This window comes from Lepisosteus platostomus, chromosome 25 (genome assembly GCF_059453375.1).
Source record: "Lepisosteus platostomus isolate fLepPlt1 chromosome 25, fLepPlt1.hap1, whole genome shotgun sequence".
Taxonomy (NCBI): Eukaryota; Metazoa; Chordata; class Actinopteri; order Semionotiformes; family Lepisosteidae; genus Lepisosteus; species Lepisosteus platostomus.
This window is the reverse complement of record NC_142635.1, coordinates 16771357-16795000: the sequence shown is the minus strand read 5'-3', so window position 1 is coordinate 16795000 and position 23644 is coordinate 16771357. Positions and strand designations below refer to the sequence as shown.

The 23644-nt window shown below is 59.8% G+C and overlaps 1 protein-coding gene across 4 annotated transcripts in view; it reads right to left on the bottom strand.

Moving 5' to 3' along the window:
• prdm10 (PR domain containing 10) overlaps positions 1-16840 on the bottom strand; it is a 28435-nt gene extending 11595 nt beyond the window's left edge. Inside the window, exons 1-14 of one of the 4 annotated variants that reach the window (XM_088620016.1) lie at positions 16438-16840; positions 14276-14363; positions 13174-13347; positions 12903-13064; positions 11701-11760; positions 11316-11420; positions 10789-10990; positions 10424-10665; positions 8434-8634; positions 7078-7150; positions 5352-5469; positions 4370-4490; positions 3796-4059; positions 3001-3348 (exon numbers count right to left, since the gene is read on the bottom strand). In XM_088620016.1, coding sequence (XP_088476142.1) covers positions 3001-3348; positions 3796-4059; positions 4370-4490; positions 5352-5469; positions 7078-7150; positions 8434-8634; positions 10424-10665; positions 10789-10990; positions 11316-11420; positions 11701-11760; positions 12903-13064; positions 13174-13245 — 1968 coding nt within the window. In that variant the 5' untranslated portion in view covers positions 13246-13347; positions 14276-14363; positions 16438-16840. Of the gene's footprint in view, positions 1-3000; positions 3349-3795; positions 4060-4369; positions 4491-5351; positions 5470-7077; positions 7151-8433; positions 8635-10423; positions 10666-10788; positions 10991-11315; positions 11421-11700; positions 11761-12902; positions 13065-13173; positions 13348-13912; positions 14041-14275; positions 14364-15708; positions 16328-16437 lie in introns of those variants that run through there. The other 3 variants (XM_088620018.1, XM_088620020.1, XM_088620017.1) reach the window with 3 other exon arrangements.
• Positions 16841-23644: the final 6804 nt, after the last annotated feature.

Below are 23644 nucleotides of genomic sequence, written 5' to 3'. Positions count from 1 at the left end.
TGTGGGGGGGACAGTCTGTGGGGGCCTCCGCTGGTCCGTCAGTCTGTGGGGGCGTCAGTCTGTGGGGGCGTCAGTCTGTGGGGGCGTCAGTCTGTGGGGGTGTCCGCTGGTCCGTCAGTCTGTGGGGGCGTCAGTCTGTGGGGGCGTCAGTCTGTGGGGGCGTCCGCTGGTCCGTCAGTCTGTCGGGGCGACAGTCTGTGGGGGGGACAGTCTGTGGGGGCCTCCGCTGGTCCGTCAGTCTGTGGGGGCGTCAGTCTGTGGGGGGGACAGTCTGTGGGGGCCTCCGCTGGTCCGTCAGTCTGTGGGGGCGTCAGTCTGTGGGGGTGTCCGCTGGTCCGTCAGTCTGTGGGGGCGTCAGTCTGTGGGGGCGTCAGTCTGTGGGGGCGTCAGTCTGTGGGGGTGTCCGCTGGTCCGTCAGTCTGTCGGGGCGACAGTCTGTGGGGGGGACAGTCTGTGGGGCCCTCCGCTGGTCCGTCAGTCTGTGGGGGCGTCAGTCTGTGGGGGCGTCAGTCTGTGGGGGCGACAGTCTGTGGGGGCGACAGTCTGTGGGGGTGTCCGCTGGTCCGTCAGTCTGTGGGGGCGACAGTCTGTGGGGGCATCCGCTGGGGCGTCAGTCTGTGGGGGCGTCAGTCTGTGGGGGCGTCAGTCTGTGGGGGCGTCCGCTGGTCCGTCAGTCTGTCGGGGCGACAGTCTGTGGGGGGGACAGTCTGTGGGGGCCTCCGCTGGTCCGTCAGTCTGTGGGGGCGTCAGTCTGTGGGGGCGTCAGTCTGTGGGGGTGTCCGCTGGTCCGTCAGTCTGTGGGGGCGTCAGTCTGTGGGGGCGTCAGTCTGTGGGGGCCTCCGCTGGTCCGTCAGTCTGTGGGGGCGTCAGTCTGTGGGGGCGTCAGTCTGTGGGGGTGTCCGCTGGTCCGTCAGTCTGTGGGGGCGTCAGTCTGTGGGGGCGTCAGTCTGTGGGGGCGTCAGTCTGTGGGGGCGTCAGTCTGTGGGGGTGTCCGCTGGTCCGTCAGTCTGTCGGGGCGACAGTCTGTGGGGGGGACAGTCTGTGGGGGCCTCCGCTGGTCCGTCAGTCTGTGGGGGCGTCAGTCTGTGGGGGCGTCAGTCTGTGGGGGTGTCCGCTGGTCCGTCAGTCTGTGGGGGCGACAGTCTGTGGGGGCGACAGTCTGTGGGGGCGACAGTCTGTGGGGGTGTCCGCTGGTCCGTCAGTCTGTGGGGGCGTCAGTCTGTGGGGGCATCCGCTGGGGCGTCAGTCTGTGGGGGCGTCAGTCTGTGGGGGCGTCAGTCTGTGGGGGCGTCCGCTGGTCCGTCAGTCTGTGGGGGCGTCAGTCTGTCGGGGTGTCCGCTGGTGCGTCAGTCTGTCGGGGCGTCAGTCTGTGGGGGCGTCCGCTGGTCTGTCTGTGGGGGCGACAGTCTGTCGGGGCGTCAGTCCGCTGGTCCGTCAGTCCGTGGGGGCGTCAGTCCATCGGGGTGTCCGCTGGTCCGTCAGTCTGTCGGGGTGTCCGCTGGTCCGTCAGTCCGTGGGGGCGTCAGTCCGTCGGGGCGTCCGCTGGTCCGTCAGTCCGTGGGGGCGTCGGTCCGTCAGTCCGTGGGGGCGTCGGTCCGTCAGTCCGTGGGGGCGTCGGTCCGTCGGGGCGTCCGCTGGTCCGTCAGTCCGTGGGGGCGTCGGTCCGTCAGTCCGTGGGGGCGTCGGTCCGTCGGGGCGTCCGCTGGTCCGTCGGTCCGTGGGGGCGTCAGTCCGTGGGGGCGTCCGCTGGTCCGTCAGTCTGTCGGGGCGTCAGTCCGTCGGGGTGTCCGCTGGTCCGTCAGTCCGTGGGGGCGTCAGTCCGTGGGGGCGTCCGCTGGTCCGTCAGTCCGTGGGGGCGCCAGTCCGTGGGGGCGTCCGCTGGTCCGTCAGTCTGTCGGGGCGTCCGCTGGTCCATCAGTCTGTCGGGGCGTCCGCTGGTCCATCAGTCTGTCGGGGCGTCCGCTGGTCCATCAGTCTGTGGGGGCGCCAGTCCGTGGGGGCGTCCGCTGGTCCATCAGTCTGTCGGGGCGTCCGCTGGTCCATCAGTCTGTCGGGGCGTCCGCTGGTCCATCAGTCTGTGGGGGCGCCAGTCCGTGGGGGTGTCCGCTGGTCCGTCAGTCTGTCCGGGCGTCCGCTGGTCCATCAGTCTGTCGGGGCGTCCGCTGGTCCGTCAGTCTGTGGGGGCGCCAGTCCGTGGGGGTGTCCGCTGGTCCGTCAGTCTGTCGGGGCGTCCGCTGGTCCATCAGTCTGTCGGGGCGTCCGCTGGTCCATCAGTCTGTCGGGGCGCCAGTCCGTGGGGGTGTCCGCTGGTCCGTCAGTCTGTCGGGGCGTCCGCTGGTCCGTCAGTCTGTCGGGGCGTCCGCTGGTCCGTCAGTCTGTCGGGGCGTCAGTCTGTGGGGGCGTCCGCTGGTCTGTCTGTGGGGGCGACAGTCTGTCGGGGCGTCCGCTGGTCCGTCAGTCTGTGGGGGCGCCAGTCCGTGGGGGTGTCCGCTGGTCCGTCAGTCTGTCGGGGCGTCCGCTGGTCCATCAGTCTGTCGGGGCGTCCGCTGGTCCATCAGTCTGTCGGGGCGCCAGTCCGTGGGGGTGTCCGCTGGTCCGTCAGTCTGTCGGGGCGTCCGCTGGTCCGTCAGTCTGTCGGGGCGTCAGTCTGTGGGGGCGTCCGCTGGTCTGTCTGTGGGGGCGACAGTCTGTCGGGGTGTCCGCTGGTGCGTCAGTCTGTGGGGGCGCCAGTCTGTCGGGGCGTCCGCTGGTCCGTCTGTATTGCAGTCGGTCAGGGTCCCAGTCCCTCAGCGTGTCAGTCCCTCATCAGGGGGGCTCTCAGCGTGTCAGTCCCTCAGCGTGTCAGTCCCTCAGCGTGTCAGTCCCTCAGCGGGGGGGCTCTCAGCGCGTCAGTCCCTCAGCGCGTCAGTCCCTCAGCGCGTCAGTCCCTCAGCGGGGGGCGGTCGGGGCGTCAGTGAGCAGCGCAGTGCGTCGCTCAGGCACACCTGCACACTCTCTCACCTGGATGAAGTCGCTGAAGCGCTTCTTGCAGGAGGGGCAGGTGAAGCAGCCGTCGCTCAGGTGGACGCCCACGTGCTCCTTGAGCAGGTCCAGGCGGTCGAAGGACTCGGGGCAGAAGAGGCAGGAGTAGGTCTTCTGGTCGGAGTGCAGGCGCATGTGGCCCTCCAGGGCGGCGCTGCTGAGGAAGCCCTTGTTGCAGACGTGGCAGGTGAGCGGGCAGCTGCCGTCCCGCCCGTGGAAACGCAGGTGCTGGTCCAGCTTGTCCTTCTCCCGGAAGGCCTTCCCGCACTGAGAGCACTTGAAGGGCCGGAAGGTCTTCCGGATGAAGAGGTGCTGCAGAGCGGCGTTCTGCAGGAGAGAGAGAGAGGAGAATAAGACAACTCAAGATGCCAAATGATTTCATGGAGATCGCTCCTCTCACTGATTCCCTTTCAAGTTTTTTTTTTTTTTAAACATTTCTATGCCTTTAAAATTCGAGACTTAAAAGGCGGTAATCGGATGGAGCCTACCTGTAAATCCATCTTCAGGAGGCAGAGAGAGAGAAAGAGACAGACACAGGGGTCAAAGCAGCAAAGAGCACTGGGTGCCGGAGACACGGGCACACAACACAGACCCACACCACACTAAGCCCTCGCTCAGGCAAGATCTGGTTTACATTGCTCTTCAATTTCACAGTTTCTCTCGGACGCATCCGGACAGAGAATCGTCTGCTCCCACAGCCAGAACAGCTGCTGGGGAAGGCCTGGCTCGGCGCTATGGGCCCTGTGCCTGCCTGGCCAGCAGGGGGCAGCGTACCCGTATCCTCTTAGCGCGGCGCATGTCTTCGGGGGTCAGGTGGGGGTCAGCGGGACTGCCCTGGTCCCCGTCGTCCTTCAGGGGCTCGGGGGGGTCGGCGCCGGGTGGCTCGGGGGTGGGCTCGTTGGGGACCGTCTGGGGCTCGGCCTGGGCGGAGGGCTCGCCGTCTGCTCCTGGGCCTCCGGGCTCCGCGGCCTTCAGCCCGTTCAGAGTCCCCTCGGACCCCTCCCCAAACTGCACCTTGCCGGGGAAGCCCAGCAGCTCCTGCAAGCAGAGAACACAAAGCCCTTCACCACCGAGACACAGGGGCTCCAGCAGACGCAGCCAGGGTTCGAAACGAAGCTACAGGCAGTCTGGTGGTTTAATTGACTTAGAGCAGCTGTAGAAAACAAGCCGACGGTTTTGCTTCATCTCCTTTCCAAGATCTCCTGCATGTCTGACTTCTACACAGTGGGTCCCAAATCTTAAGCTTCCCAGCTGCCCCTTTTCAGCAGCAGCCCAGGACGTTTCGGAGCAGCAGGGGCTGGAATTGGTCATTGTCAGAGGCGGGACCCCAGGCAGCGGGGGCGCTCACCTGCGCGCGGTCCTCGCTGCTCTCCGCGGGGGTGTCCAGGCGCATGAACTTGGGGGGCCGCCCCGGCCTCCGGCCCGGCCCGAAGCGCCTCCTGCCGCGGCCCCGGTTGCGCCCCTTCGCCCTGGACGGGAGGGAGAAGGAGAGCGTTCGGTCAGAGAGCCGGCTGCGCGCGGGCGCTCGGGGTCTGTGCTGCGCAAGAGCGCACGCACACACACACACACACACACACACACTCCCCCCCCAGTGGGCCAGAGCGCGCGCGCACACACACACACCCCCCCCCCCCAGTGGGCCAGAGCGCGCGCACACACACACACACCCCCCCCAGCGGGCCAGAGCGCGCGCGCACACACACACACCCCCCCCAGCGGGCCAGAGCGCGCGCGCACACACACACACCCCCCCCAGCGGGCCAGAGCGCGCGCGCACACACACACACCCCCCCCAGCGGGCCAGAGCGCGCGCACACACACACACACACACCCCCCCCAGCGGGCCAGAGCGCGCGCACACACACACACACACCCCCCCCAGCGGGCCAGAGCGTGCGCACACACACACACACACACCCCCCCCCCCAGCGGGCCAGAGCGCGCGCACACACACACACCCCCCCCCCAGCGGGCCAGAGCGCACGCACACACACACACACTCCCCCCCCAGCGGGCCAGAGCGCGCGCACACACACACACACACTCCCCCCCCAGTGGGCCAGAGCGCGCGCACACACACACACACACACACACCCCCCACCCAGTGGGCCAGAGCGCGCGCACACACACACACACCCCCCCCAGCGGGCCAGAGCGTGCGCGCACACACACACACCCCCCCCAGCGGGCCAGAGCGCGCGCACACACACACACACACACCCCCCCCCAGCGGGCCAGAGCGCGCGCACACACACACACACACCCCCCCCAGCGGGCCAGAGCGCACGCACACACACACACACCCCCCCCAGCGGGCCTCTGGCGGTCACCTGCTGAGGAAGTCCAGCTTGTCGTCGTGCATGTTGAGATGCTGCTGCAGCTGCTCCGAGCTCATGAACCGCCGGTTGCACTCGTAGCAGGGCCAGTTCTTCTCCTGCTCCCGCAGCACTGCACACAAACACACAGGCCATCGGTTCGCCGAGGGCGCCGAGCGGACGACAACCACAACGGGTCTGATGCGGACGAGACCCCGCCCCCTCGCTGGGGGGCAGAGCTCTCGTCGCCGGTCCGCACCTCGAGAGAGGAGACCAGCCCCATCACAGAAACCGCGGAACGGCTGCCCCGCGCTGGCCGAGCATCAGAGAACCCTAAAGAGCCGTCTCCTTGAACCTGCTGAAGAGCTCGGAGCGGGAGCCGAGAGTCCAGGCCCCCAGGAGAGCCCAGCGGACAGGACCGCCGCTGCTCGGCCCCTACGGACACCGCTCGACCCGCTGGGCTGAGGAGCCGGCCTGAGCTACAGGCTCCGCGAGAGGCTTGCAGACCCGCCCACAGGGCCAGAGTCTCTCACAGCAAAGAGCAGCGAGAAAAAGGATTCACTGGGGAAAACAAACCAATACAGTCCCAAAAGTCACCGCTAAGTCAGGAGGAGTAAGACACGCATCCTGCGTCGAGTCTCCCAAGAACCCGAGGGCAATGCTCATCGAACACTTCACAGTGTCAAGACTCTCAGACTGAGTTTAAACATGTTTGAGATTGCGCTATTTTTAAAAAGGTGAAGAATTTTAAACTCCCAAGTCTTATTCCGACCACCTCTTTAAGTTAAAAAGGCCAGTGAAGGAACATCGAGTCCAGCTATTAACACCCTGAGAAATACCCAAACTGCTTACAAAACAGATTGTTTATCAGTAAGCCATCACCTACCACACAACATGCAACAAAAGCACTATTTTGTAACTAATGTATTTAGGATTTTGCTGGTTTTTGATATATTTTAATTAAAATACAGTTAAGGCTTCCATAACTGACAAAACATTTCAGTAGCCTACTCTATTACAGTCCCACAACAGAATGGGCTGAGACGCGACGCCGGTGCTGCGTTGATATTTACCACGGCGATTCCAAGACCACCTCAAGTTAATGACACCAACACGGCAAGCCGAGAGCCGGTCAGGTCCGGGAAACGATCAGAACTATAAATCTGAACTGTGGATAGGAGTGGCCTCCTAGTTGATGCAAGAGGAACAGGCAAGCTATGATCAAGGGTTCGAGCCCAGCTGGTGTGTGACCAGGATTATCCAGAGACACACGGTGGGCTAATGGCAAGGGCTCTCTCAGCAACATGGCGCCCCCCTGTGGCCTCCCAGGTACCTGCAGGCTCACAGTCTCACAGTGCTGTCAGCAAGGGACACACCTGTGGGGGAGGGACACCTCTCCCCCAATCAGCACAGCTCCTCCGGTCCGGGGCTGTGGGGGAGGGACACCTCTCCCCCAATCAGCACAGCTCCTCTGGTCCGGGGCTGTGGGGGAGGGACATACGAACTCCACGCAGACAGCACCCCAGGAATTGAACCCAGTGTCCAATCGCCACAAGGCAGCAGTGCTAATCACTGCACCCGACACCCTGTGCAAGACTGATACAGGGGGGGAAAAAAAAAACTGGCTACTCCATCTTAAACAGGTAGGTCAAAAAAAGCTGCCAAAGCTGAACTAAAAACTAAAAAACTAAAAAAACTGAAGACAGACGTTCAAACTGCTTGATAAAGAATGAAGATCCACCTTTCCTCTCCTCCTCCGTGACATCATGAATCTTCTGGTTCACGAACTCGGCGTACGAGGCAGCGTACCACACCTAGAGGCCGAGGGCAAGACGAGACAAACAGGGCTTCACAAGGCTGCCCAGCACTCGGGCAGACACTAGAAAGCACACCATCATAACTGGTTCACAAGCATCACACAACACAAGAGAACAGTACACCTGCACGCTACGTAGAGCAAAATAGAACTGCCCATCAACATCTACATTTGGTGGTGTACAGGACACACTAGCCTGACACAACATCTGTGAAAGGTTTGAAATGTCATCTGACACAGACAAGAGGCTCTTGTTTCCTCAAGCTGCGGCTCCAGAGCTTGACACCCTTGATAAACAGAGCTTCACCTCTGCTCTGCTTGCCTTGCCTGTCTCTGCAGGAGTGCGAGTCTGACACTGTGGCAGCCCCAGCTGAGGCTTGGTTAAAGCCCACAGTAACTGGACACACCTGCCGGCCTGCCTGACGAGACGCCTGTGGAATTCCACAGGCAGAAAGGGGATCGTCCGATTGGCCCCATGCTGAACTGGGACACTCCTCAGGTGCAGTGGGCGGGGCACTGCGTGCCGGGAGTGCGTCAGCTGGATCCGAATCCTAGACTCTCCAGACTGCTCTAACATCAACAGGCCCAGCTCCAGTCCGGGCTTGAGGGCTCGGAAAGAGACAGCGATGACCTGCGAGGATTTCCGTTGTGAATTGGGCTCATTAAAGAAAGATGGATCCACAGCAGTCTTTCTAGTGTGTACTGTGCTCCTGGGGTAGTCTGGATTCTCCGTGTCTCTTCCTTGCCAATATGATCTCAATCCTTTTGGGCCTAGCTCCTGGTGTCCCCCCCAAGGACCCCCGGCAGGGAAAGCGCCTGCGCTTTAGTAGGCCCCAGACATGCCTGTGGAGCTGGCGGTGGGAATCTGGGAGTACGGATGTGACACATTTGTGTGCATTATGTTTCTGTTATGCTGTGTTTAGTCTAGATTGCTAATGTATGCTTGATGCTGGTCTGTTTCACGGTTCGTGCTGCTACACTGACAATGGTGTGTGGCCCAAACCTGTGGCAAGGGGCGCTGGGAAATGTTTAGGCAGCCAGTAGCAGTGACTCAGGGAGGAGAGCTCGAGGAATATTGAGCGAATTGCCCAACGGGCACGGCCTCAGATTACTGCTGTCTTTTTGTGGTTATTGCACATCTTCGATTTGTTTTGTTTTTGTTTCCTGTGGGTGTGGCTGTGGTCCCCGGCTGGGACGCACCCCTGCAAACGAATCCTCCCTGCCACAGCAAAACTCCCGCACGCACGCGCGGGACCGAGCCGCGCCACGCTGGGGACCCACCTTGAGCTCCTGCTTGGGCTCGATGTTCTTGATGGTGGTGTAGTAGATGTCTTTGCCATACTGGTAGGCCACCAGGTTCTGCTCCAGGTGGTTCTGGGCGGGACGGACAAACATCATCCAGTTGCAGCGCTCCTCGTCGGACAGGTCCAGCCACAGGTCCTCCCCAGCCTCGCCCTCCTTGCCGGCCTCCAGCCTGCAGACCTGCGGAGCAGACAGGCTCAGGGCCCTGCCGCGCGGCTCCCGCTCATCTTTGACGAAGCGTTTAAGGAGCCGGTTGTGGCCAAACTGTGCAGCGGAGCAGATCGAAGGACGAGCAGCCCTGGGTCTGACGGACTACGAGAGTCAGCGCAACACGGGGCAGTGCGTTATTACGGCAGGCAGTCGCATGCACCTTCTGCCCAGCCTGTTTTACCCCTGGCGTTCCGTGGTCAATCACACCTGGAAATCGGGATGCCCAAGCTCCGTCTGAGAGGTACTGTGTGTCGTGAGGCGTGTGGCGCCGTTAGACAGGCTGAGCTCAGGCCACCCACAGCCTGCACCGAGAACCGTGCTCCGCAGGGGAGCAGGAAAGATTTATCTTCTCTCTGTGGGACTATGGACTGAAGGAGTGCTGCCGCCAGTGGCAGCTCACAGCATTAGCAAACAACAAAACCCCCTCCCAGACGTGGTGTTGAATGACCTCCAGCAACGTCCTCAATTCTCTGTGGGCATCTCTGTACTTCAGTTCACTATTCTCTGTGTGGGACTGCATCTGCAAGCGTGTCTGTGCACCAGGGGGCGAGAGCGTGCGAGCGTGTCTGTGCACCGGGGGGCGAGAGCGTGTGAGCGTGTCTGTGCACCGGGGGGCGAGAGCGTGTGAGCGTGTCTGTGCACCGGGAGAGAGAGCGTGCGAGCGTGTCTGTGCACCGGGAGAGAGAGCGTGCGAGCGTGTCTGTGCACCGGGAGAGAGAGCGTGCGAGCGTGTCTGTGCACCGGGAGAGAGAGCGTGCGAGCGTGTCTGTGCACCGGGGGCGGGAGTGTGCGAGCGTGTCTGAGGGCGGGAGCGTGCGAGCGTGTCTGTGCACCGGGGGTGAGAGCGTGCGAGCGTGTCTGAAGGCGGGAGTGTGTGAGCGTGTCTGTGCACCGGGGGTGAGAGCGTGCGAGCGTGTCTGAGGGCGGGAGTGTGTGAGCGAGTCTGTGCACCGGGGACGAGAGCGTGCGAGCGTGTCTGAGGGCGGGAGTGTGTGAGCGAGTCTGTGCACCGGGGACGAGAGCGTGCGAGCGTGTCTGAGGGCGGGAGTGTGTGAGCGAGTCTGTGCACCGGGGACGAGAGCGTGCGAGCGTGTCTGAGGGCGGGAGTGTGTGAGCGAGTCTGTGCACCGGGGACGAGAGCGTGCGAGCGTGTCTGAGGGCGGGAGTGTGTGAGCGAGTCTGTGCACCGGGGACGAGAGTGTGCGAGCGTGTCTGAGGGCGGGAGCGTGTGAGCGAGTCTGTGCACCGGGGACGAGAGTGTGCGAGCGTGTCTGTGCACTGGGGACGAGAGTGTGCGAGCGTGTCTGAGGGCGGGAGAGTGCGAGCGAGTCTGTGCACCGGGGGCGAGAGCGTGCGAGCGTGTCTGAGGGCGGGAGTGTGCGAGCGAGTCTGTGCACCGGGGGCGAGAGCGTGCGAGCGAGTCTGTGCACTGGGGACGAGAGTGTGCGAGCGTGTCTGAGGGCGGGAGTGTGCGAGCGTGTCTGTGCACCGGGGACGAGAGCGTGCGAGCGTGTCTGTGCACCGGGGACGAGAGCGTGCGAGCGTGTCTGTGCACTGGGGACGAGAGCGTGCGAGCGTGTCTGTGCACCGGGGACGAGAGCGTGCGAGCGTGTCTGTGCACTGGGAGCGAGAGCGTGCGAGCGTGTCTGAGGGCGGGAGTGTGCGAGCGAGTCTGTGCACCGGGAGCGGGAGCGTGCGAGCGTGTCTGAGGGCGGGAGTGTGCGAGCGAGTCTGTGCGCGCGGCCTTGCTGCCTCTTGCCTTGAGGTGGATGTAGCTGTCGGCCAGCTCGCTCTGCCGCACCAGGGGCCCCTCCACCGGCCCGAACTGCGTGCGCTTGGGGATGCGGCGCTTGGAGTAGACGCCCCCCAGGTAGCGGTCGACGTACAGGACCAGGGGCAGGCTGGCCCGGGCCTTGGACAGGACGGGCCGGTTGGGGATGGGGTGCAGGGGGCCGTGCTTCAGACACACCGAGGGGTGGGCGTTGTTGCACTCTTCACACCCTGCAGGGCGCAGGAGAGAGAGAGGGAAGAGAGAGATCAGAGAGTGGGAGAGCTCTCCATCAGGCTCCATGTGTGCTCTGTACTGGTCACTGCTCTCTATCCTACTGCCCCCGACACACTCACAGAGGTCGTGCGGGGTGAAAGGTCGCGGGGGGCCAGGTTCCCAGTCGTCCAGGTCCGAGTCGTCCCCTTCCTCCTCGTCCTCTTCCTCCTCTCCCTCCGAGTCCAGGGCCGAGTCTGTGGCCCCCAGAGGCCCCAGGGGGCTTGAGGAGGAGCCCCCGACTCCGGCCATGGAGGGCAAGGCGTTGGACACGGACAGCGCACCCTGTGGGACAAACACAGAATAAACGCTCTGTCAAAAACACTCGTTACAAGGAAAGACACTAGCAACACGCAGTACAATAGGCGTAATACAACACACACGTCCAGCGCAATCGGCCGTTCGCTGAAGTACAATCAGTGCAACACAGAAAAAAGCTGCGCAGTCCCAGAGGACGCTGACCGGTCTCCGCCTCAGCCAGCAGCGGGGTGCCCCCAGGGGACAGGCCCCTGCTGTCCGGCCGTCGCCTCAGCGTCTCGGAGGAGCGGGAGAAGATACTGTGAAAAGAAGACCCTTGTTGAAAGTAAAAAAGGCCCACAAACGCACTCACCTGAGGCACGGGCTCCAGGATGGCCTGGGGCGTCTCGGCCACGTTGCTGAGCACGTGCAGATTGGCTGCGTTCATGTTCTGGCCGCTGGGCAGCAGCACTGTCACCTGCAGGGGAACGAGGACCGAGGGGTGAGAGGAGGTCAGGACTCCCTGGCCTGGCCCCAGCTCTGACCCTCTGCTAACTCGGGCACGCAGCCAGTGTCCCACAAGCTCAGCCACAAACCCTGGTGCCCCCCCACGCTGTCCAGAACACACCAGGTCACCCACCTGCTGGCCCCTGACCCCTCCCGGCCTCACCTGCTGCCCCTGACCCCTCCCGGCCTCACCTGCTGCCCCCTGACCCCTCCCGGCCTCACCTGCTGCCCCTGACCCCTCCCGGCCTCACCTGTTGCGTAGTGCCATCCTGCTGTATGTAGGCCACCTGCGGCTGATCGGCGAACACGGTCTGCAGGCAGGAAGAGAGAGAGCTGGAGACACCAGGGAGAAACGGCACCTGTCTCTGGCCAACGTTACCTCTCCTTCCTGACTCAAACCAGTACTGCACCATCTCTAACAGTCAGGGTCACTCTCAGCTAAGATCCCTGCCCCGGCTCTGCTCCGAGTCTCCCCTGTCTCTCCTGTCTCTGCTCCGAGTCTCACCTGTCCCTCCCCTGTCTCTGCTCAGAGTCTCCCCCGTCTCTCCTGTCTCTGCTCCGAGTCTCACCTGTCCCTCCCCTGTCTCTGCTCAGAGTCTCCCCCGTCTCTGCTCAGAGTCTCCCCTGTCCCTCCTGTCTTTGCTCCGAGCCTCCCCTGTCTCTGCTCAGAGTCTCCCCTGTCCCTCCTGTCTCTGCTCCGAGCCTCCCATGTCTCTGCTCAGAGTCTCCCCTGTCTCTCCTGTCTCTGCTCAGAGTCTCACCTGTCCCTCCCCTGTCTCTGCTCAGAGTCTCCCCCGTCTCTGCTCAGAGTCTCCCCTGTCCCTCCTGTCTCTGCTCCGAGCCTCCCATGTCTCTGCTCAGAGTCACCCTTGTCTCTCCTGTCTCTGCTCAGAGTCTCACCTGTCCCTCCCCTGTCTCTGCTCAGAGTCTCCCCCGTCTCTGCTCAGAGTCTCCCCTGTCCCTCCTGTCTTTGCTCCGAGCCTCCCCTGTCTCTGCTCAGAGTCTCCCCTGTCCCTCCTGTCTCTGCTCCGAGCCTCCCATGTCTCTGCTCAGAGTCTCCCCTGTCTCTCCTGTCTCTGCTCAGAGTCTCACCTGTCCCTCCCCTGTCTCTGCTCAGAGTCTCCCCTGTCCCTGCTCAGAGTCTCCCCTGTCCCTCCCCCGTCTCTGCTCAGAGTCTCCCCTGTCCCTCCCCGGTCTCTGCTCAGAGTCTCCCCTGTCCCTCCCCGGTCTCTGCTCAGAGTCTCCCCCGTCTCTGCTCAGAGTCTCACCTGTCCCTCCCCTGTCTCTGCTCAGAGTCTCCCCTGTCTCTGCTCAGAGTCTCCCCCGTCCCTCCCCTGTCTCTGCTCAGAGTCTCCCCTGTCCCTCCCCTGTCTCTGCTCCGAGTCTCACCTGTCTCTCCTGTCTCTGCTCAGAGTCTCCCCCGTCCCTCCCCTGTTTCTGCTCCGAGTCTCACCTGTGTGCCGTCGGCGGGGTGTATGTAGACCAGCGTGTGCTCAGCCGGCTCCACAGAGGTGTAGGAGCTGCCGTCGGCGGTGTAGACCACCTGCTGCTGCGGCCGGTCCTGCTGCTCGCCGCTGTACACGATCTGAGCCACGGCCGCGCCCTCGAAGTGCACCTGCGCGGCACAGGGAGAGCGTCACGCGCACCGCCGGGCCGCGGGCGCAAACACGGCAGGGGGCGCTCCTGAGCCGGAGGACCGGCGGCGCCCGCGCGCGCACACGCACCTGAGTGCCGTTGCCAGGCTCGCCGTCGGGGGCCTGGCTCCACACGTGGGGGGGCTCCTGCTTGGTCTCCATGGCGACTCCCCCGCGGGCTGTCACAGCGGTACTGCTCCCTCTGCCGGCTCACACCGCCGCCGGGGGGTCATGGGAGGGTCCTGGGGGCGGGGGTGGGGCACCCTGACAACACAGGAGAGGGGGGCAGTCAGTGCGGGGGTGCGGGCTGGCCTGGACACCCCGACACCCCGCGTTTCATCACGCCTCCCTGGCTCTGGGAGCGCCGCGCTGCAGCCGGGTCAGGACTGGGGAGCCCTCCAGCCGATGTCGGCTGCGGGTCCGAGCCTCTTGCCAGTGCAGAAAGGAGCGCCCCCTGCAGGGGGTCTGCCCTCTCCCACAGACACGTGGGCTTCAGTGGAGAAAATTAATAATAAAACATCATCATCATCATCATCATCATCATCATCCCTTACACTTCTGTAGCGCTTCTCTGGACCTCCACTCAGAGCTCTTTACAGGTCATGGGGATCCCCTCCACCCCCACCAGTGTGTACCCCCACCTGGATGATGCTCCAGTCCGCTCCCCACACACCAGCTCTCAGTGGGGAGGAGAGCAGAGTGATGAGGCCAGTTCAGAGACGGGGGTTATTAGGAGGCCATGATGGGTAAAGACCAGGAGGAGATTTGACCAGGACACTGGGGTAACACCCCTACTCTTCTCGAGAGACACCCCGGGATTGTTAATGACCACAGAGAGTCAGGACCTCGATTTTACATCTCATCCGTCACTGTACTGGGGCATTAGGACCCACACAGACCCCAGGGTGAGCGCCCCCTGCTGGCCCCACTGACACCTCCCCTCCAGGTACTGGCCAGGCTCTCACTGCTGGGCTCCAGTGGGCAGCCAGCTGGGAGCTGCAGGGAGGTAGAGCTGCTGGCAGAAAGGGAAAAGGGACACAAACACGAACAAGCAGACGCTTGTGAGAAACTGTCCGAGAGGACGCCTCGGTTTCAGAGCGCTGCAAGAAAGGCTCCGTGCCGCCTCCTCCTCCTCCTCCTCCTCCTCCCTGTCCCCAGTGGACAGAGGTCTGAATTACGCCGCCGGTCTCACCTGTCACATGAGCGAGCCGCGCAGACCGCAGGAGACGGGCCGGGCCGGGCTGGAGCCAGCAGCGCAGAGCACAGACACTCCGGGTCACCTGCGCAGGAGCCAGGAAGACACTCAGCTGCCGGTTCTGACGTGGCAGAGCTGTGGCACACTTCAGGGTACGGGGTTTGACACAGAGCGTCCCAGAAGAATCTGTCCACCCCTTCCAGAGGGTGCATACAGTGATGATGCCCGACCCACCGCCCCCTGGCGCTAGCAGCGCTGTGGAAACTCCACGTCAACACCGATACAGCAGGGCCCGGTGATTCGGAGGACTTGCCCAGTCAGTACTGGTCAGTACCAGGGCTCGCCTGCCACACACCCACGCCCACTGCCCGTCTCTCGGAGCAGAGCGGGGACCTGGCGGCTGGCTCTCAGGAGCCCTGCCCAGCACAGGGGGGCTCAGGTGAGTGACACGGGGCCGCAGGGGGGCACAGGTGGGCTCAGGTGAGTGACACAGGGCCGCAGGGGGGTACAGGGGGGCTCAGGCGAGTGACACGGGGCCGCAGGGGGGCACAGGTGGGCTCAGGTGAGTGACACGGGGCCGCAGGGGGGCACAGGGGGGCTCAGGTGAGTGACACGGGGCCGCAGGGGGGCACAGGTGGGCTCAGGTGAGTGACACGGGGCCACAGGGGGGCTCAGGTGAGTGACACGGGGCCGCAGGGGGGCTCAGGTGTGTGACACAGGGCCACAGGGGGGCTCAGGTGAGTGACACGGGGCCGCAGGGGGGCACAGGTGGGCTCAGGTGAGTGACACGGGGCCGCAGGTGGGCACAGGGGGGCTCAGGTGAGTGACAATGGCCGCAGTGGGGCACAGGGGGGCTCAGGTGAGTGACACAGGGCCGCAGGTGGGCACAGGGGGGCTGAGGCGAGTGACACAGGGCCGCAGGTGGGCACAGGGGGGCTCAGGTGAGTGACAATGGCCGCAGGGGGGCACAGGGGGGCTCAGGTGAGTGACAATGGCCGCAGGGGGGCACAGGGGGGCTCAGGTGTGTGACACAGGGCCACAGGGGGGCTCAGGTGAGTGACACGCGGCCGCAGGGGGGCACAGGGGGGCTCAGGTGAGTGACACAGGGCCGCAGGTGGGCACAGGGGGGCTCAGGTGTGTGACACAGGGCCACAGGGGGGCTCAGGTGAGTGACACGCGGCCGCAGGGGGGCACAGGGGGGCTCAGGTGAGTGACACAGGGCCGCAGGTGGGCACAGGGGGGCTCAGGTGTGTGACACAGGGCCACAGGGGGGCTCAGGTGAGTGACACGCGGCCGCAGGGGGGCACAGGGGGGCTCAGGTGAGTGACACGCGGCCGCAGGTGGGAGGCCACTGTGGGGAGAGGCCGTGGTTCAGACTGGACCAGGAGTGTAACACCCGCTCCTGACAGCACCGTCCTCCTGCAGCGCACCTGCATCTAGAGCACGTCAAGAAAAGCGCCGGTCCTGGTGTCGCTTTGTGTGTGAGCCGCAGGGTAAACACGCGGGCCCGGGCTCCGAGGGGGGAGGCAGGAGGCGGGCACATCCCGGCCGGGCCGAACCCGAACCCGCCGGCGGGCCGGGCCGTCTCACAGCGCCGCGGGGAGGGGGGGAGCGGGGAGGCGGACGGGCGGCCCGGCCGCGGAGGAAGCGCCGTCAGAAACACGAAACACGGCGGACGGCGCTACCGCCGCAGCCGGCCGGGAAACCCCCTGCGCTTTTTCGGGAGGCCAAACCAAAACCGGGGGTCCCCTCCGCCCCCCGCTCTCCCCCCGCCGTGACCCTGCAGGTTCCGCGTCCCGGCCGGACCGTACCACACGGCTGGCTCGCGCTCCAGCTCGCGCGCTCCGTCTCGCTCTCGCTCTCGAGCTCGAGGAGCGGCGCGAGCCGGCCTCGCGGCAGGCGGTACCGGGCCGGTACCGGTACCGGGCCCCCCCGCTCGGGCCGCCTCCACCCGGGCCCGGAGCCGGCGGCGGGACCCTCCCGCCCGCCGCCCTGGTTGCGCCCAGCGCCGCTGCCGCCGCCGAGCGGGGAAGGGGCCTCTCCATGTTGGGTGGGACTAAACAACAACAGCCGCCTTCCGAAGAGACCCAACAAAATACTCTTTTCCTCCCCGGGTTAAAAAACCGCCGGCCGGTCGCGAAGCCCCAACACATACTTACAATTAGGTCACCTGGCGGCGGAACCTCGTCCTGGGCTCGAAGATGTTCTGTAATTTTTTAGATTTTACTGAAAATGGTCAAGTCGTTCTTACCTCAGAATGGTAGCTGCAGAGATGGCCGCATTGCATATATTAACATAATCTGCCTAGCAACACGGCCAGGCCCGGGCCGCGATTGGTGGAGCCCGCGTCTGCCCAATTGTTTACCTCTCGCCGTCGTGGCGTACAGCACCTGTCGCCAGGTTCAACACGGGCGGCATTTTATTTTTCGGAGAAACCACACTTCCATCTTTTTACACGTGTTACACTGCTGTTCATGATTTTTAACTGTAGACATTCTGTAACAAAGGAAAAGTGTTTCAAAATGTCTGCGTAGCGAGTCGACCAATCGCTGTCCCCCGGCGTTTCCACGCCGACCAATGGAAAAATAGAGCCAGTCGCAGGCGAGCCAATCAGAATTCGGCGGCGGCTCGCCGAGCGACCTGCGTGCGTGTGCGTGCGTGTGGCGCCTGGTGGCCAGCCGCGGTATTGCAGCCCCGGCTGTGCGGCCCGAGTCCAGCATCTGCAGACTAGTGCGTTCGCGCTCCACGTTTGAGGCAAAAATGAGCGCTAATGCTTGCTAATGCATCTTGTTTAAATAAAATACATTCCTCATTTTTTATCCACGTGGTCTCAGTGGTGTTTCTCCCCGTCAGGACGCAGGTGAATTGGCGGTGTCCCTATTTATCGACCAGCTCTCAGTCCTTCTGCATGAGTCACTGCTCGACAGCCCTCTGCAAGACAATCGTTCACATGGGCAGTTTAATAAATTGCATGACCGTCGCTCGAAATGAAAGACGGATTACTCTTACCGAGAGAGAAATGCTGATCTTACATATCTCTCAGATGTGAAGAGGTTTTCATATCTGTGCCTGTCCTCTCTGGACGGCCAGGTCTGCCTGTGTCCAGTCTCTGTGTCCACACTGTCACTGAGACTGTCCACTCATGACAGCCAGGTTTATCTGTGTCCAGTCTCTGTGTCCAGGCTGTGGTCACTGAGCCGGTCCTCTCTGGTCAGCCAGGTCAGCCTGTGTCCAGGCTGTGGTCACTAAGCCTCTCCTCTCTGGTCAGCCAGGTCAGCCTGTGTCCAGTCTCTGTGTCCACACTGTCACTGAGACTGTCCACTCATGACAGCCAGGTTTATCTGTGTCCAGTCTATGTGTCCAGGCTGTGGTCACTGAGCCGGTCCTCTCTGGTCAGCCAGGTCTGCCTGTGTCCAGTGTCTGTGGGCAGGCTCGGTATCAGTGTGCTGTGCTCCTCTGTCTGTATGCTCTTCTAAAGCCAGCAGATCCAGCAGGCTGGAGGCCTGAGCTCCTTCCTCCTGGGGAAAAGGGAGGCAGCACAAAGCAGAGGGAGCATCTCTCGGAGCTGCTCCGGCCCCATCCTGACCCCTGACCCTGCTGCGCCAGGCCCACGGCAGCACCAGGGGCAGCGCAGGCGTCTTCCCAGAGCTCTGTCTGTCTCCGGGTGATCCCCTAAGGAGCACACCTGGGAATTGTCAGGATTACTAAGACTGCGGCCACAAACCAAACGAGTCTTTCCCTTGTTTCCGTTTCCTAGGAGTGATGAATAACTCACCAGAAACCCCTCTCTCGGGCTGCTCTCGCAGGGGAGTGAAGCCCCTCGACTATGACACAGCTCTTCCAGCAGTGAGTATCGCAGAGAGAGGAGCTCTCAGACACTCCTGAGACAAAGCTGGAGCTCAGCTTGTTTTTTCCTCTTCCTGCGTCAGGAGATCAAATCACGAGACTCTGCCACGGACACCACCCCTGCGAAGGGACGCTTTTCCGTTCACAAATCAGAAACCTGCTGTGATCAGAGAGGAGCCACCGGTCCTGTCCAGTCCGTAGCCGCAGGAAAGCAATGAGCACAGAAACACCAGGCCCGGCTCGTCCTGACCCCAGCCCAGGGCATCTGTCAGACCTGCGGCCACCCGCCGCAGAAGAGATCCTGCTGCTCAGGAGTTGTGTGAAGAGCCATGTGATCCTCTTATTGACCTGCCGTCACAGTTCACAGTTCTGCCCCGGGGATTACGGACACAACAGCAGCGACAGCAGTGTCTCCTCGGGCCCTGGATTCCCAGGAGAACAGGTGGGAAAGGCTGGGAAGCTTCTCCCTTCCTCCAGGACGGCTGCAATCCGCCGGCGAGTCCCCGCAGAGCCCGCCGGAGAGACTCCGAAGGCCGCCAGCGAGGAGCCGGCGCCTCAGACAACTGCATGAAAAACTTTTAAAAGACCCACGAGGTGTAGAAAAACACGACAGCATGAGCAACATAATTTGTTTATTTCCATTTAGATATCGGCATAGCTGGAGGTGTACTGACACGCTCCTTCTGTGCGACACTGCTTTTGCGTGGAGACGAGGGGGAAAAAAACTCTTTTTCACGTTTTTCTGGCCTTAAAAACTATACTTCCTCCCACTAGTGTGTCGAATGACACAGATCGCAGCCGAGCTCGTTAACTCGGACAGATATAATCAGTCCCTCCCACACGCGTCTGGTAAAGAGGGTCAGCAATCTGTCAGACCGGCGCGCTTGCGCGTCTCCGGCGGTCCGGCCCTCGCCACCGCAGCGAGCAAGGGGGACAGGTCTGTCTCGGCGCCCGTCCCGGGTGACGTCTGGGACACGAATTGATGCTCCTCTCATCTGCTGTAACGAGCCTCGTTAGTCTAACAGACAGGCTGGGAGCCGGCAGGGCGAAGCGATGTTCATTCAGGCTGTCTGCTTGAAATGCAGAAACAGAAAGGGGAATGAACACGTGCCCCCTGTTAAAGGTGTTTAACTCCGTGTGCTCCATTCATCCATTTCCCCACTGCTGTCTCCAGCCCTGAGCCTATCCCAGGCACAAGACGGACAGGAATTCACCGCAGGGCGCGCTCAGAAACAAACACGGAGCAAACGCCCACGGACACGGGGAGACACAGACAGCACCCCGGGACCCGAACCCAGGGCCCCAGCGCTGTAAGGCAGCAATGAGAACCACTGCACGGATACAGTAGAGTGAGATTACCGAGATCGAAACAGTGTGCACAGTGTGCATCCCGAAACGACCGATGAACTCGAAGGGCCGGGTGTTTCTCTCCAGCGGCTGGGCGGTACGGAGTGCGCGCTGTACTGCTCCCTGTCTTCAGATCGCCAGACAGTCCGTCTCCCCGCTAGATCTCCGGTGGGGACACTGTCTCGCCCTTCAGACCAGTGTATTGAGCTGCACTTCTAAAGCACCTCCCCTCTTCTGGACCAGAGAGTCCAGACCGCAGGCTTGAAAAGACAATTACAAACTAAGACAGACACACAAAACACCTGACACTACTACTTCCAACAGGATCAAACGATACCTGAGCGGCAGACTCTGCCTGCTGGCTTTAAAAACAGCGTTTAAGCAGCCCTGGTAGTAAGAAAGTACATACACACTCTCTCTCTCTCTCTCACACACACACAGGATGAGCAACGAGTACCTGGGCTGCTGAACGCTACTGTTCCACGGCGAACACACACACAATCCGTGCCTACCTCTGGTGAGGTGCTGGCCTTCTAGACCACTGAATACTGAATATGGCGATAATCTCGTCGCTGTCTAGAGAGTCGGCAGAATCCCGTTCAAACGGCAGCTAGTTTGCAAACGTCTCTCAGATGAGGACTTTGTCTTTAGCTAAAGAAAAGCTCCAAGAGCTCATTTTCACCTGTTGATTGTAACAGTTCGAAGTATTTCGTATGCCTGCTTTTAGATTGTTCAGTAGTTTTTCGAGGTACTCTGAAGTTAATATTTTATTGCAAAACACAATGAGCACCACGCAAAACGCAAGATTCAAAATCCGTCCGAAATATTGTATTTAAAATATCATGCAGGATTTACCTTGAGCTCCGTGAAGTTGCGCCCCCTCCCCCCTTCAGACAGCACAAACGATGAAACCCATCTCATTCGTTAGTACTGCTTTCGTTTCCGAGATATAGCGCCTTGTTTTTCGGGTAATCACGTGACTATCTACAAGGAAGTTTACAGATACCAACAAACTCGGAACTTGAACTCCTGACTGCGATGAAAACAATGGGGGCAGTTTGTTTCCCGAGTCTGTCAGCTCGGGTGGGGTGGATGTTTCAATATATTTCAATATAGCGCCTTCTTTTCCTGGCTGTGACGTCATTCTGTGACGTACGAAACAGCAAAGTCACGACCACCAGATCTTTTGATCAGTTGACCCCAGACTTTGCAGCCTTTACACGAATAGACAGTCTAACATTTAGGGAGGAGTTACTATGTTAGTTTATTGGGTATGGTGTTTTCTTTTAATTTTTAACCATGTTCTCGAGAATGTATTGCTTGTGTACTCCTTTCATTGGTGAAGAGACACCAGTTTCCAAATTACCGCTGGCACAACACGAGAGCCCATATTCACATTCTTAGGTATTAGTTTCAAGATCGATAAAATTTAACAATAAAAACCAAAGTTGGGCATACTAATATAATGATGATAGACTTTATATTTCAATTCATTTTTAAACTACAAAGCAGAAGGTGTTTCCCCTACCTTAAATGTAAGATTAAAATTGTTCAAATACCATGTTTTCATTACAGAAAGCAGCGGAGACAGTTATATTGCAAATAAAAATGTATTTATTTCGAAGAGTACGGGACATTGTGAATCAATAAAGACGTATAAAAATAATCCGATGTTGTTATTTTGCAAATAAGTAAAGCATTTTAAAAAACTAGATTCTCATTGACAGTAAACAAGCCGATCCACCTGGCGCTGCTGGCTTGAACAGCTCTCAGACCCGTGATTAGCTAAACCCCCGAACAGCTCGGGCGGCGATTGGGTGAAGAGTGAGACTCAACACTCTGATTGGGTAAATTGCCACAGCCGAAGTTCCGAGAGCATGTAGACACACAGGTGATGGATGTTCTTCTTGGTCCAAACACTGTAGCCCCGGTTAACCGTGTGTGCTGTGTGAGCACGCTGGATACACAGTAACACATCCATTGGTTTCCAATTACTAATCAATCTAAGAGAAGTTGCACTGAGGTCAAAACTTAATAGCAGACAAAGAATGTCATGGCATCCAAAGCGCGTTCACGACTCCGATAGCATGTCACGATAGGAGTGCGAGCATCAGGATCACATCGCGATACCCATTTCGACTGGGGCATCACTGTCCATATATTAAGTCCATATATCGCGATATGACATACCCTGACAAAACGCCCCCGCCCCACGTCGCGACATGAAGCCCGCATATCGCGATATGACATGCCCCGACAAAATGCCCCACCCCTATGTCGCGACATGAAATGCCCTATATCGCGATATGACCAAAACTGTCAGGCACATATCACGACATGAAATGCCCTATATCGCGATATGACATACCCCGACAAAAATGCCCCGCCCTCATGTCGCGACATGAAATGCTCTATATCGCGATATGACCAACACTGTCAGGCACATGTCGCGACATGAAATGCCCTATATCGCGATATGAAATACCCCGGCAAAAATGCCCCGCCCTCATGTCGCGACATGAAGCCCCTATATTGCGATATGACATACCAGGACAAAATCCCCCGCTCCCATTCGCGACATGCAGTCCATATGTTGCGATAGGACACCCTGACACAATATGCTGACCCCATTATGCGACACAAAGTTCATTTATCGCAACTCGTCCTATCTGGGTATATCATTGTCCTGATATGAGACCTTGGTTGCGACAGCGGTGCCAGGGTGGCATGGAAGCAAGGCGCCATTCGTGATATACACTGCCGCGATATACATGCGATATACATGAGGTCCCTATCATGACATGCTGCGGAGGTCTTGTCCGATGGTATCCCACAGTTACACGTTTGGCAACAGCGTGTCACGGTAGGAAAAGAAAAGGAAAAAAAAATATCAGAAAATAAAAACCATAGATCTCACCATCACGGTGATTTTACATGCATTACAACCACAGGTTTATGTCATAGATGGTTAACTTGTTGTATTATTCACATCTATGTTTATGGATATAGTCTTTGAAATGTTAAGGGTTCGAGCTAAACTGTAACAGAACTCGGCAGACCGGGTCACTGGAGGTCAAAGTCACCGCGCATGGTCCCGTGATCACCGGAAAAACAAGGCGCTATATCTCGAGAACGAAAGCAGCACAAACGCTACTTTCAACGGCACAAACCGGCACAAACGTAGCAGTAACGATTGACGTGGGTTTCATCGTGTGTGATGTGTGTAGGGGGGCAGCTTCACGGAACTTTTACCTCGCCTTTAAATATTCAGCGGACCTGAGCATAACATACCAGAACGTGCAGACACGTAAGGGTTTCAGAGGTTGGAGTAAATGGATCGCAACAAGGATAATATCGAGTGAGGCGCCATAAGAATAAAAACTGCGAAGGTATTAAAATATTACGTTCTGAAGATCTTGTTTGATCCTTCTTGATGCTTTTGAACTTGTATGAAACCCAAATTAGTATTCTATTTTCAATGCCAAAAGACACCTAATTTGGAAATTCGTGACTTCCCAGAAGACTTAACACTGAATTGTTATAGTCGCATTACAGTGCTAACCAAATCATCGTACCAATTCATCTGCTAATAAAAGCGTCAAATACATACTTTCACTTACATATACTTCAGGGCATTTAGAGGCGATATGAATAGTTATCTGTAAAATGCACACCCGCATCTATCCGTCAATATTGTCTCAATGTTATTCATGCATTCCAAACTTGTCATTGTTTACAGGAGAAATCTGAGCTCCTCTGCGTGCTCAGCTCCTGCAGGTGGAGCGTGTATCGAGCCGCTACAAGCAAACGCGCGCACTGCCGCTTGTGCTCGGGAAGCCAGGCTGTCCTCCTCAAAACCCAAGACGCCTGTAGCATCTCATGTGTCTTACTGGTGTCGGGACTGGTCTGGCCATCTACAGAAAAACGTAGATATATGCATTTGTTTCGCCACGTTGGCTAATAAACCAAAAACGCGGCGCTAGAGAGCTCTAAGAGCGTCTGACGACAACGACAGCCAATTAGGCTACGGCTACGCATGCACCGCCCCCTACATTTACATCACTTTCTTATTGGTCACAAAAGATACAGCGAGCCAATCGCAAATCACAAACGATGAAAAAAGCAAACAAGTAACATTAAAAAGCAAATCATGTAACGCAAACAAGAGAAATA